Below are 14,934 nucleotides of genomic sequence, written 5' to 3' on the forward strand. Positions count from 1 at the left end.
AGCTGTAAACATTCTCATCAGGATCTCTTTTTCTCTTGCTTAAAGTTACAAATTATAAGAAACTGGAGACTCTTTCCATAAATGAAAAACACCAAAAATGAGCTGCTTCTGTAGATAGAGGAGGTATTTGAACTTTACTTGTAACATATTTCTGCTCATTGGCCCTCTAACCAATCAAGTACTTAGCATAGCTGTGAGATGATTAGGAATCGCATGACTTTAGTTTCGAAAGAAGTAGCTGGGGACAGTGAAATCCACTGCTAAGTGGTGAACACACAATGAAGGTTATTTTCATTGAGTCAGTCTGACAAATGTGGCTACTTAAGTCCAATGCAACGTTACCTCATTAGGAAACTTTAAATACAGCAGGTTGAGCTTACAAGCAGTTATCCAATACCGCCCTCCCAGCACGGCCAATGCCCTTTTTCGTCCTCAGCGAGCTGGCAGAGTCCTCATGCTGCAGAGGTCAGCTGAACAGATGTAGCTTGGTGTGGGGTGCTGGCACACTGCAGTGTCTTTGATTAAAGTTGTGAGAGCCCTGGAATTTTGCACCTTCCCAGATCACAGGCATGTGCCAAGCGCATCGTTATACGCTACTAAACGTATGCATATTGCACCTGTTCCTGTTTGCACAGGTGTCCAAGGGATTTGCCAGACTAATCATGAGCACTGGATGTGACAGGCATTTTTTAGCAATCGTAACTGAACCATGACCCCCATTAATGCTCACTTTCCTGTGCCAGCCAGAGCTTAACAATTCATCTTGAAAAAGGAGCTGCTTTATTTTTTACACTCAATCAATGCTAATTCATAATCTTATACTATTATAAAGTCACTTCACCTTCTTTAAAAATTATTGTTTTAAAAGTAATTGATAATGTCAACATAAAAAAAACTTGGCCAGGAATCTCTAGCATAAATGCAGTTAGACCCGTATCCTCGCACATGCTTCTATTTGCATCGTAGTTAACAATTTTCCACATCTCTTTGGTCTTGTTCTTGCAGGTATGGATGGCTCTAACGAGGTGGCACTGTACTCGGGACTGGCAGCAGGAGCCATCGCCGTTACAGTCCTTGTCATATCTGTGACGCTGTACCGCCGGAGCCAGAGCGAATATGGAGTGGATGTAATCGACTCATCTGCCCTTGCTGGCGGGTTTCAGTCTTTCAACTTCAAATCCACGAGACAAGGTGAGATAGGATCGTCTGTGTGATGAGAGCCCCTTCATTTCTCTTCAGAGTATTTAATGGACTAAAAAGTTCCAGGCAATCAAAGCAGATGTTAGTGCTTTTCTGTATGCACGTAATAGATTTATGAGCTTGTGCAGTGTGGCCCTTGGCCTGCTTGAACTAAAGGTCTGTAAAGTTGTACTTAATGCAGGATCAGATTCAGCTTAGAGGCTCAGAGTTGACCCATATGTCCTTGCTGAGATTTCTTCTTGATCAGTTTTTTATAGATGCTTGTGGCATCTGTCTGGTCCACACATTCTCACCCAGATTCATCAGAGATGCATGCTGAGCTGAACATCAGTTTCATTCTTTTTCACGAGCGAGTCTATCATTCCTGCCTTGCAGCACTCATACTGATCATGGTTACAGCGAGTCACCGCGAACATGCTGTGCTCATGGCCCAGGGAGGCAAATCTACCCCCTGTCTGCACACCACCATCATCCCCACACAATCCATACAGAGGGAAGGGAGGATGTGGGCTCAGATGGGGTTTTTTCCCCACAACCCATCAGTCTTGTTTAACTAGCCCGGCTGTCCCAGACCTCCTGCTTATCATTCTGAGCACTGTAAATGACTCTTACTCTGCTACTATCATTCCCCTCAATGTCACCCATGTATTACAACATGTTTTATCCCACCACTGGATGGCTACAATTCCTGCCACTGTCATTCCCACTATGGTCCACAGACATTCCTGTCTATTGAGGGAATGTCTTTCCAGGATACTGGGCCTGTGTCATTTCTGCCTATTGTGTTTTTCAAGCACATTAAACCTCTGCTATTTCTGTCTACTGGACAAATAATTTAAGCTAACTTGATGACAGCCATTCCTGACTATTGCTTTAAATATAATTTCAGTTTAAGCCTATTGGTTAATGGTCATTGCTGCATGTTGACAACTGTATTTCTGCCTGTTGGACTACTGTCATTCCTATATATTGAACCAGAATCACTCCTTTTTATGGGATAATGGCCATTCTCACTGGTTGGACAGCTATCATTCAAGCTTATTGGACTTCACTGATTTCTGCCTATTTGATGACAGACATTGAAGCCTAATCCTTGAATGTCATTAAAGCCTGTTGTTTGGCTAAAATTTAAGCCCAATGGGTGACAGTATTGGAAGACTAAATGAGCATCATCACGGGTGTCACAATGGCCCAATGGAGAGCAGTCATTCTGTCTAATTAACAACGGACATGTCCTGCCTATTGGTCAGCTATCATTTCTGCCTATTTGATGACTCGCATGTCATTCTGACCTATTGGTCAACTATTATTCACACCTGCTTTCAGCCTATTGGATGATTTATGAAAGCAGCTTGCTGAACAGCTACAATTGAATTGTATTGTAAAACTAAATGAGAATATAGTATAGTATTAAGGAACTACCATTTCATTCTATAAGACAACTGCCATTACCATAGTCATTTTCCTTCCTTTCTATCGAGTGGGCTTCTGTTATTTCTAATGGCATTGTACTGGTAGACATCCCATCACTGAAGTTCTGTAGTGTTTGTGTGATTGTTTTACGAACATTCTGCTATGCAAAATGTGCTTGAGTTGTAAAAGCACACAGTCTTGCTTAGTGGATTATTTGGAGGAGGAAGGATACTTTTCCTGCTTATTTTCTTTTATGAATTCAATTAAATGAATTTGTATAGCACTTCTAACAATGGAAATTGTTCCAAAGCAGTTTTACAGAAGTATGGAATTAAGAACCTGGGTTTTGTTCTTGCGTGTTGTTCAGGTCTGTAAATTATTTTTAATTTGTTTTCAGTTTTTTTAGACTAGTTATAAACAATTACGATTCAATTAACACTCAGAATATGCCACAATGTTTGATTACATTAAGCCTTTAAACAAAAATAGCTTATTGTTTCTCATTAAGCAACTCAGGTGATAATCGTAAACATGTTCTAATTTCATCTCTCTCTCTCTCTCTCTCTCTCTCTCTCTCTCTCTCTCTCTCTCTCTCTCTCTCTCTCTCTCTCTCTCTCTCTCTCTCACACACACTCTCTCTCAGACGGGCTGTTGAAAATCAATCAACACTATTTCACTAATTAGATTATGATGAATAAGTTACTTCTGACATTTACTGAAGATCTGTGTGTTCCTCTTGCTGTTTTTTTTTTTTTTTTTTTTTTTTTTTGAATAAAGATATTTCTATGTTCCATCACGCTTTAAATGATAAGTTGCATGTCAATTGTTTCATTTCTTATGAAGGTATTGTTAGACATTTGGAGCATCTGCCAAACTGTGCTTTGAGGTTTACAGTATACAATCATTTCTATTCCTCAATTAGATAAAGTCTGTCAGTATTTGGCGAATTGACTGCTAGTCACGTCTTGTATCAGTCTATCAATTTTGAGTCGGACAACGTTACTGGATTTTTAGATTTAATAATTTTAGAAGTGACTGAAATACACACATAATCCCAATGTTGAATGAAGTAGAAGAAAATGGTTAAAAAGGCATGTTTTTGTTTGAATGTAAAGAATGCATGCCCGAGAAATTTCTTTAAATACTCATGTTTCAGGAATTCAGCGTTTACCCAAGCATGCTTATGCACCAATTAAGACACCATTATTTTCCCTGAGTAGAATTTCAGCAATTCTTTTCATCCTTTTATGTTTTTTTTTTGTAAATCTCAGTCAAGATGTCTGAAGTGTCGGTCCTTCACCTCCAGTCACACACTATCAACATCATCTCCTCTGAAGCTGCTTGACCTTTTCACTGCATCTCAAAGGCAGAGCTGATGTCAAGTGTATTGTGTCTTTTTCACAGGGGCATCTCGCATTCATTCACGCTTACACATGGGGAAAGCCGGCAAGATGTTTCTGCTTTCTTTTTTTGCTTATAATTCATTTCATAGTGCTTGTATTTATGCCACATGAACATAAATTCAGCATAGTTGCAGCACACTTATGTTAAAGTCAGCATCTTGGAGAATGATTCATTTGAACCATTAATGCATTGCTCAAATATTACCACTTGTGCCAAAGACTGAGTAAGAGCATCTCCAAATGAGTGAATCAGTGTTTCACTTGAGCTACATAAAGCATTTGGCGAGTGAAATGTCAGTGACTATGATCAGTTTGCCTGGGGTAATTTATGGTTTTCCTAAAAATAAAGGGCTATTAGCCTTGTGCCTCTTGCTGTGCAGCAGCTGGGCCGAGGGCTACAGTCTGTGCGGCACGTGGCACAGGGCGAGTCGGGCACAGGGGCAAGCTGGCAGAGGTGGAGGAGGAATGGTGAAGTATGACCACCTCCTGCTGGAGCTCACGCTGGGACCATCCCGATTTAGTCACTCTTCTCAAAATGAGAAGGTCACCCAAAGAGAGCTCAAATGGAGGCTCCCTAGGAAGAGGAAGAAAAAAAAGTGGTAGGGAAGGAGGCAGTGCTAGGGCAAGGGAAGATGATAAAGATATCACACCATGGGAGATTTGAGTCATAGCTAACAGCGAGTAGAAAAACAATCCAAAAAAAATCAAGCAATTAAAAACAACTTGTGAGGAGCAGCGACGTGTAAAGCATGGTAATGAAACTCAGCGGTTTGAGTTTTTTTATGTATTTCATATCACATATTTGTGATGCGTAGGTTCAGATGTTGTTTATGTTGTTCTTGTATGTACATTCTTGTATGTGTACATATAATAAAATATATTAAAAAAACATTTTTACTTAAAAGAAGGGGAAAAACAAATAAAAACTTTAATCACTCACTGCTCCCTGATGCAGGACATTTAATGACTTCATCCATATTTCCACATTATTTTCCCACTGACCTGCTCATATTAATATTCAGTGATGTCACAATACATTTTTCGCAGGTACAGCAAATTACAGACTTACAGATTTAAAGCAGCTGATTAGATGTAAATGTTTGTGTATCATTTTGACATTGTATTTATGTATTTATTTATTTTTTGGCCTAAGCACAGAATAATCAGTAATGATTGTGAGAAAGATTAAAAACATCCAGTTTTTCTCACTCTAATTTATCAACAGTCCAGTTGTGGTTTCAGATCATAAATATTCAGCATGCTTCATATATTTACGCTTCAACATTCTGTGGTGTGGTGAGAATGTGGAGTCTCCTGAGCCTTGACTTTATGCACACTTTTGAAAAATGCACACACACACACACACACACACACACACACATACATATACACACATTTTTCTTTCCATCAATATTGTTTATACTGATTATAGAAGAATGAAGAATCATACAGTATTTCTTTTCTCAGGCAACCCTTTGCTTCTGAATTCGTCCGCCCGGCCTGAGCAGACCTACAGCTTCCGCGACTCTGTGGGGAAAGAGCTGTTCGACCCACTGCCCGACGCCACAGCTAAAGTTCAGAACTCCTTCACGGCTGAATACCATGCTAAGACTTACCCCCAGGGCCTAGCGTCACCCGTGCCCACCAATAATGGGCCCTACAATTCCTACAGGACTCATCTGAGGAGCAGTGGCGTCTTCGGACACCAGGGAGGACGACTCGTCATGCCCAATGCAGGTACTGCAGCTCTATAAAATCTGTGCAGTAGAACGGCATCCTAGCAGTGCTGAGAAATCTGAAATAACTAAAACAGTCACAGCTTTAATCATAGTTTCTCCATTTACAGAGACATCATTAGGAGGCAGAGCAGTATTGGCAAGCACCACTCACATTTTCTTGAGGAAATGTACGTTACTCGTATATTTATGCTGGGTGCAGTTTTTTAAACAGATAAGCAGAATTATTTGGAGGTGAATTGGACTGTTTCTCTTCTAGCTCCAGGCTGAGATCAGCGTTATTTTCAGAAACAGGAAGTTCTTATTCTGGCTTAAAAAGTGATAAAGCAGCACAAATTGGTTTCTTATAGCTGTCGTTGTTTAACAGTGAGTCTGAGGGTTAACCGCTAGTTTGTTTTTATGCCTTTAATAAGTACACAGATGTGAGTGTAACCCCCCCCCCCCACCCCCGTCGTCCTAACCCTTTTCTCCTGATAATGATGCTGAAATTGGCTCTTTATCACAAATCCACTGCAAAAAGCATGATGAGATGTGTTTGGTTTTGCTGTGATGCGCTGTGAGGCCATCACAATTTTCAGTGGCTAATGAGCAAAAACGGTCAACAGTCCAGCAGGCCTGCTTTCTATTCTGAAGGGTACTTCAGTCCTCTTTAGAATCACAATGAAATAACATATGTGTATGTGTGTGTGCTTGACAATGACTGCTAGAAGCAGTTTACAAACACACTACATAGATATTTACAAAAGCATGCTTACACACAGATTTTTGAATAATGCAAACAATTGGTCCTAAAATGTAATAAGCTTCAAAAAGTTCTACAAAACACCTTTTAATGATGCAGGGATAAAAGAGTGAAGAAACAAAGAGTGAAATTGAATGTAAAAAAAAAACCCTGAACACTGCTAGAAAGACCCTAACAGCACTGAGAAATAACCTTGAAAGCCTGTTCCTTGCTGCATGTTACATTTCTGTCTCAGAAGTGACTACATTTTACATTTTCCCACTTAACCAGCTGACTCACCATCCAACCCACAATTAAACAGTAATCAACATTTTCCTCCACAACACAGAAATTACAGGGACTAACTTGCTTCATGGATGTCCCACAGCATTATATTTTTGATCCCCTACGTAGATAAATTTAAACGGTCATTTAATACAACAAACCCTGCCCCCAATCCTAACGTCAGCCTTTTATACGAGCTAATATTTTATACACTTAAAGTTGTATCAATTGGCAAATCTGAGATATTAATCATGGGGTGCACATATTTTTCACACAACCGCCCGTTCAGTCAGAGCACTCCTACACAAAATGTCACTTCTGTGCGGTGTGTTAGAGCCCTTTCAGATTTCAGAATGTGGGTTTAAAATAGTCAGCGAATGAAGCGTGAGTCCACAGCTCAGCACCAGATTATACACTCTGTGTGAAACTCAATAATGCTCTCCATTTGAATAAATCCCTAGTAAGTCCTCTTGTTATTCTCAATAAACAAATCATATTCAATTGCTGGATCTCAGAACAGTCCATGTGAACCCAAAAAAGTACCAAAGAAATCACCAAAAGTCTTGTCCCCAGTATCTGAATTCTTTTAGGTGTTCGACAAACGATGACATCTAGGCACATGAAAATAAAGACTGCATCTCACATGTGATTATAATCATAAATAAGAAGCCAGTAATTTAAGAAAATGACTAAGTTTAAGTGCATTTTCACTCCCTTGTGATTTGTTACATTTTCACACAAAGTTTTCCAATCACACTTCTGATGCTCGAGCTGACGGCAGATGTCTGGCATGTTGTTTGTGCAGGAGTCAGTCTGCTGGTGTCACATGGGGCGATCGCAGAGGACACGTCCTGGGAAATGTACATGCTCATCGATCAAGGAGACTCCAGGTGAAAGAAAATATCCCACCAACATTCTGTACATTTCCTTCTCTCTTTTTCTTTTTCTTTTTTTAACTACACATCATTATGTTTTTCATACAATCACATTCATTGTTGTTGAGAAATATTCATGTTCAACTTAATGTAGCATCCACGAGATGACGAGTGTGTGGCATTGACAGTGATATTAGCGTGCTTTAGAAGCTTAGTGTTTTATGACAGTGCACAAATAATAAGGAGAGAAAGATAGGTAAGCTGTGTAGCCGAAGCATTGCGGAATCAAGCAAGAGCAAAATTCCATGTTTCAACCATCATGGAATATGTGCAGTTTGGTGAAGAAGTAGCCGTCTGTATTGTTTTGTGCCAAATAAGACCAATAAGCATCTGGTGGATCACCAATCAACAAGGAAATAATGCTCACCTAAAGCATGCAGTAAATAAAAAGGGTCAGAACTAGCACAGAGTGATTACGAAAATTACGATGGGATTACGCAAATTGATTTTATGAAATTTGCCCTTCTAAATGATTTTTTTTTATAGCAAATTCCATTTGATTTTAGTAAACAGTTTTAGGTATGATGTCCAGATTTTAATGTAAAAATTGATTGTACTTAAAACGAATTGAAATGAATGTAACTTTTATCTTTAGATACTTTTTATTTAGATAGACAAATGACATTTTTTCTGGCAGACAAGCAACCAGTGAAAGACGGCTATATTCCCTGGAATTAGTCCCTGGTAGCTAAATGTAAGACTGGGTAATATGCTGATATGATATGCTGTGATATGTGTGCAGTGAGAATGTCTTTAGACACCAATGTTACTCGCACATATCCTGATACTGCATTGGCTCTGTGGATACATTTTTTTGCAGTAACCGTATACCTGAATGTCATAGCAACCATGGTTTCTATTGGTTCAAGGTTTGCCATGGAACATCCCACCAGATGAATTCAATTCTTTTTGTTTTTTTCACACTTTCCTGTGTCCTTGCTCATTGAAAGAAATGGATAGAAAGAAACGACGTTTTATTACCATAATACTAAAACATTCAGTGACGTCGTGTCAAGGACAAAGGAAGACCAAATACTAGAATTTTTATAGTTCAAGCCGCATTAATGGGGGGAAAAATCCAACATCCATGTTCTGTGAGATTTTCTCTCCTGTCTTCCTGACCTTGTGTTTTCAATCTCACTTTCCTCTTCCTTGATTCTCTTCATTCCCACCATCACAAACACACAACAGATGGTGCGAGTGAGCCTCTCTCCAAATCGCAGTCTCTCGGCGGGGGCCCTGTGAGAAGATCGTTCCCCCCTTCGCCCTCGCGAGGCGAGTCACAAGTGCCTTCTGGAGGCGCGTGTGTTTTTGCATGTTCCCTCCTTTAATTGGCTTAAATGACTTTAGAGCATGGATCAAAACACAGCACAGCCGCCTCCTGCCATTGAAGCGTGTCACATGGGAAAGCATATTTAAAACTGGTCTCAAATTAGAAGTCTGTCCTCCTGAAATGCTTTAAAGTCAAAGCAGATGAAATTAAACAGCACATGGGTTTTAAGTAGAGTTAGAGTAGAGAATTTCTTTTAATCCGTATACACATAGAGAGTTTGACGCAATGTTAAGGAGGATTACAGAGCTATAAATGAAACACAGCATTAATAACAAGTGTATATAAGTGGGGTGATATACAGTATAAATCCAATTTATTATTATTCACTAGGCAACTATCTTGGCGTAACATGAAATACTGACGTAACTTTGGAACTGAACTTTGGAGTTTCATCAACGCAGTAATTGTTAAGACCCACATTTTTTTTTTTTTTCATTTGAAAAATTAATCCAAACATTGAAATTTTAACAATAGAAGAATTCCATGTCATACTTCTCTAGAAATCGTTTCTTCACTTCTGCCATGGAAGACGTAACTCATACTACATGAAGTTCTTTTATCCCTGCATTAAGCAGAGTAACGACCCCGTGGCAGACTCGTCTCATCTCCGCTGAAGGAGAACCTGCCTGGCTGTCATTGCTCAGTCCGTATGCAGCCTTAATAGGGAACAAGGGGCTGATGGGAAGCAATTACTTTGAGCGGATGCAAAATGGGAGTGTTCCGAGTCATTGTGCACGCGGACATAGATCGAGCTTTCCATTACCCGAGCGGGATGTTGCATTGTAGAAAAGCCAGGAATGGTGAAGGTATGACCTTATCACACATTCAGACCTTTGCCATTGCCAGTTTATTCTGTGATTTCTGATACTGTAAGTAAATACTGATATTAGCACCAAGTTCCACGACTAAGTTACATAGTTAGTTTACGACTAAGTTAGATTTTGCTTGCCACATTTGTGACAATTATTACTCAGTAGCTAGATATTTTCATTAATGCAATGGTTAATATTTTAGCAAGTTCTAGCACTCAATAATGGCTATTACTGTTCATTCAAGAAGCCACTCTTTACAACCATGGTACTGTAAGCATGAAAGCATTTCAGAACGCACAATATATCAAGCCAATGAGGCGGATGAAATTCAACAGCAGAACATAGAATCGTATTCAACTCAGCCAAATAACAGGAATCTGAAGGGCACCAAAACGTTGACGGTGTTTCAACTCTCAATCAATATTCTTAATTTAAAAAAATTAAAATACATCATTGATATTAATATGAAGTATATATTGTTCATAAGAGTTGTAATTTTTTTGTCGTTCTTATATTTTGTTGACAATCCTGCATCGTGGTAAACTCTGATAGCAATCTTTTCAGATCTTTCTGAAATTAAACAAACCCAAACCGAGGTGAGTCTGTTTGAAATATTATTCAGGGGCTAATGTTGTCAAACAGTAGTCAACTGTCAAACGGTTCTAGAGGGTGTCTGGATGAAACCCATTATGAACTCGAGTGATGACGCTACAAGGGAATTTTAAAAAATGATCATTGTGATTCTGATTAAATTAGTGCAGAGTAATTATATTTTTGTGATAACATTTTACAAGCCAGGTCGCAATAAGAACTGCATAGTAGTGGATTCAGACTTACTGTCAGCCTGGTGCTGGAGGATTGGGATTTGCCCAGTCATTTCCTATCACTGATCTGTCAATTTTGTCGCTATAAACAGATTCTACTCTCACCTGTAGTGAGAGCAAGCGTCTCTCTCTCAATCTCTCTCTCTCTCTCTCTCTTTCTCTCTTTCTCTCTTCCCCTCCTCTGAAGCCATCATCCATGAAGCTGTCACTCAACCCTTCTTTGGCCAGGAGGGAACAGTGGAGAATTGAATTTTCCTCTCCCACAGTCAGATAGTGCACATCGAATGCACCTTCTCTGTGCAGCATAATAGGAATCCATTAAAATCCACCAAACCCAATCGATCACGACTGCCACCAGAAAGGTGACTTCCCTCCAAGATATTTTAAACCCATCAGAAATAAGATTATACTCTATTGCCAAGCTTTTAGCCCATGTCAGCATTTTATTTCTGTTTGTTTATTGGCTTGCCTGTTTGTTTGGGGTTTTTTTTTTTCTGGAGAGGTCCCCCGCATTATGTGTCATTACAAGGATTTTACAAAACCCACGAGTCAAGTCATTAGCCATAGCAATATTAAACATATGTATCAGTATTTGAGAGGTTGTTTGCGGTATTAAAACTCACACCTCCACTCTATCAGATATCCATTAAATCCAAGACCCCGTCAGGAGCAGCACGGCAACTAATGGCTCCCTTTCATTCCTCGTTAAGTCTCGCAGGGATGAATCATCCGTCACATTGAATAATGCACCTCATTACAGGCCTGGCTAGCTCGAGCAACAGACCCTTGACAGTAATGTGGAACAGAATCACGACGAGGAAAGATGATGAGTTACTTTAGATGCTTTCGCGTCCACTAGATTTTGGCTCACATTACAGATGGAGGTTTTGTTCAGATATTAAACACTAATTATGATTGTTTTAGTTAAAAGGCTTTTTATACAAGTTTAGGTATTCAAGATTTTGGCATTTTATTAAGGAAGAACTTATGATCTGCTCTAGAAAGAAGAAGAATGAAATTAAGTATTAGTAAGACAGAATACATGTGAGGTTACGGGGGCTGAGGTCAGGAAGGTGCAGGAGTCTAAGTATTTAGGGTCAACCATCCAGTGCGATGGCGAGTGGGAAAAAGAGGTAAAGAGGTGAGTACAGGCATGGGTGGGGTGGGAGGAGAAAAGTGTCAAGAGTGTTGTGTGATAGAAGAGTGTCAGCAAGAATCAAAGGAAAGGTGTACAAGACAGTAGTGAGACCAGCTGTGCTGTATGGGTTAGAGACAGTAGCAGTGAGGAAAAGACATAAGACAGAGATGGAGGTAGCAGAGATGAGGATGTTGAGGTTCTCTTTAGGAGTGAGGAGGACAGAAAGGATTAGGAACGAGCACATCAGAGGCACAGATTACGTTGGCTGTATGGGGACAAGGTCAGAGAGGCTAGATTGAGATAGTTTGGACATGTGTAGAGAAGGGAGATGGTTATTTTGGTAGAAAGATGTTGGAGATGGACCTGCCAGGTAAGAGGTCAAGAGGAAGGCCAAAGAGAAGATATATGGATGTGCTGAAAGAGGACATAAAGTTAATTGCTGAGAGAGCCAAGGATAGAGCTAGGTGAAAACAGATGATTCACTGTGGCGACCCCTAATGGGACAAGCCGAAAGTAGAAGAACACTGAGGAAAAATTAATGACTCGGGGCTTAGGTTCTTTGATCTTTAGAATGTTGAGCGGTTTTCCAATAATTGCCACCTGTTCTTTTAAATGAAGGCATTTATATCTTAATGTTTGGATTATGATCTGTAAGAACAATCTGGTCAGAATGTGTTAATTTTATGTAACATAAACAGCAGTTAAGATATGATTCAAAGAACATGTTTGTATTAGTGCCCTTATTCTAATATGTCAAATTGTCTACAAGAACAGCTCATACACACTTACATGCATGTTGCAGTGTATTTAGCATTTATAAAAGGATTCTCCAGTGTCAAAGTTTTGTATTAAACAAGTTTTCTGTCATGGGAAAGGACAGAGAGCTTTGCAGTTTCTGGCAGCTCCATTTCTTTTCTTACTATTAACTTCAATGCAGAGTTAATGAGGAAATTGTTTTGTTTGCTATCTACACCACATACAGTATATCCATGGCCAGGAGTTAAGGGAGCAAAATTGGCTGCCTCTGTCCCTCTCTCCTGTCAGTTACACTGAAGCAAGCCAATTGCTGGGTCCGGTAAGCTGCTGTATGGAGGGCAGATTACTCTTTCCTCCATGTGTGATACACTACCCTGTGTTCTAAAAACTGCTGTTGTCTGACTTCATGTGTCTCAGAGAAGTGGTTTGTGAATGAAAATGGGTGAAGATCCATTGTAGGGTTGTTTGGATTTGTGCATAAACATCCTTGTGCACAGACTGAATGATTAGTATGTTGAATGTTGCCTTTACTTTAAGGATGTATTATTTATTCACGCATTCATCTAAGTGTGCTGACACATTCTCCTTAGGATCTCTGGTCCTTAAAACGATCACAGTCACATTGAATGAGGACATGTGAGGTGCTATCAAGGCTTAGGAGCTCTTAATGTTTGAATAAAGTCAAGCTAGAATTTTATTATTTAAAAAAAAATACCTGAATTAATGGACAGTTTCTTCAGGAAGCCATCATGCATAAAGTATGAAATTGTTAATATAAGTGAGTGGGCACAGATGAATAGGCTGATTGACAGTTATGGTCCTTGTTCCCTCTCAGGAGATGCTGAATTACATTCAGTAGTGCTTTCTGAAAAGAGTTTTTATGCTTCAGATACAACTTAGAAAGTTAGTGCAAATAAGATATTATATAAATTCAGATATTTTAATGGGTGTTTGCCTTGCCAAATAGTTTCTTGTTAACAGAGTTGACCTCTGTTGAGAGGATATATATAAAAAAAAGAAAAATAATAGAGTTAATTACTTGGCATGCTGTTTCTTTCTAACTCTTTCAACATTTCCATTTGGAAACCTGTTCCATGCATCCTTTAATTAATAGCAACTGTAACATAAACAAGACAAAATCAGTTTTTTGCACTTTACAAAGAATACTACGAGACCTCCTCCTATCCCTTTGTCTCGCACCTTCATAACGGACATGAGCCTTTCGAACTCAACCTTAATGGGCTAAGTTTCCTGTTTCATTCGACATCACAAGAAAAGATGGAAAGTGATGATAATAGGCTGGAAATTATACACAGCGTCTTATGAATATGCAGCAGCCAGTAAATGACTTGCTCCTGGGTGCCCTTCGAGTATCGGAAGCTTTTTTCTTTCTTTTTTTTCCCCTTTCTGCAGAATTATAGGCCTCTCTGCAAAAACATGCTTCCTTTAATGATTTCCAAGACTGCTAACTTGGCAGTTGGGGTAATTGTTTGTGTGGGATCATGTGGTTTGTTCACACAGTCCTGGCAGTGCACGTTTGATTTGTTTTATGTTACCTGATTGTTAAATCCAGCCAGATGGGAGGATGTGAAATTGTAAATTAGTCTGCAAAACTTGAATGTTAATGCTCTTTCTAACCCTCTGGTTAGGCACACTGTTTAGCAAAGGATGCTGCAGTGACCCAGATTATATTTCCATTTTATACCAACATTAATTGTTTGCAGTGTAAAGACATTAACAAGTAAATGATCAAAATCTTTTCTCATGCTTGATGAACCTCCTGATGAAAACACAGAGCACACGGGAAAGGCACAAACACTGGTGTTTCATTTCAGATTTACAAACATGGGACATTATTAGCACTTTTCTTTTCACTGAACATAATAAGGTTCTTGGGGGAATTTTAACAATGCTGAACCTTGGCTTTACAGTTTGTTTTTTGTCTTTGTGAAAACTTTGCATTGTCATTTTTCTTATCTGCAGCGCACCATCATTAGAGAGATGCGAAATTCTGCTGGGGCCAGAGGTCACGTATGGCCCCCCAGGCCTATGCCTGACCTCCCCTGTTGCCATGACGATAGCCCACTGTGCCGAGGTCATCGGCGAGAACTGGAACGTTCGCCTGAAGAAGAAAACGAAGGACGAGGAGTGGGAGGTACGAGGCGTCTTCCCCTTTCTCCTCTCTCAACCTCGGCTTCATTTGAAATTCAGATTGGCGAGCGGAGTTGCTGTGTTTGATTTATCATCCCTCCTCTCACACCGTGCAAGGTTCAGGTTATCTTACAAAAAAAAAAAAAAAACACTGCAAAAAAGAAATGTTTGTACATCTCCAGTTAACAAAGCAGAGAGCTTGTTTCCTGTCAAACAGATGAACTGAA

General features: G+C 39.5%; 1 protein-coding gene across 3 annotated transcripts in view; it reads left to right on the top strand.

Annotated features, from left to right (window-relative positions):
* unc5db (unc-5 netrin receptor Db) overlaps positions 1-14,934 on the top strand; it is a 134,373-nt gene that overhangs the window by 103,175 nt on the left and 16,264 nt on the right. For all 3 annotated transcript variants that reach the window (XM_027141929.2, XM_047818957.1, XM_047818958.1), the window contains 4 exons: positions 1,006-1,191; positions 5,484-5,753; positions 7,564-7,648; positions 14,540-14,711. In XM_027141929.2, coding sequence (XP_026997730.1) covers positions 1,006-1,191; positions 5,484-5,753; positions 7,564-7,648; positions 14,540-14,711 — 713 coding nt within the window. The remainder of the gene's footprint in view (positions 1-1,005; positions 1,192-5,483; positions 5,754-7,563; positions 7,649-14,539; positions 14,712-14,934) is intronic.

This window comes from Tachysurus fulvidraco, chromosome 9 (genome assembly GCF_022655615.1).
Source record: "Tachysurus fulvidraco isolate hzauxx_2018 chromosome 9, HZAU_PFXX_2.0, whole genome shotgun sequence".
NCBI lineage: Eukaryota > Metazoa > Chordata > Actinopteri > Siluriformes > Bagridae > Tachysurus > Tachysurus fulvidraco.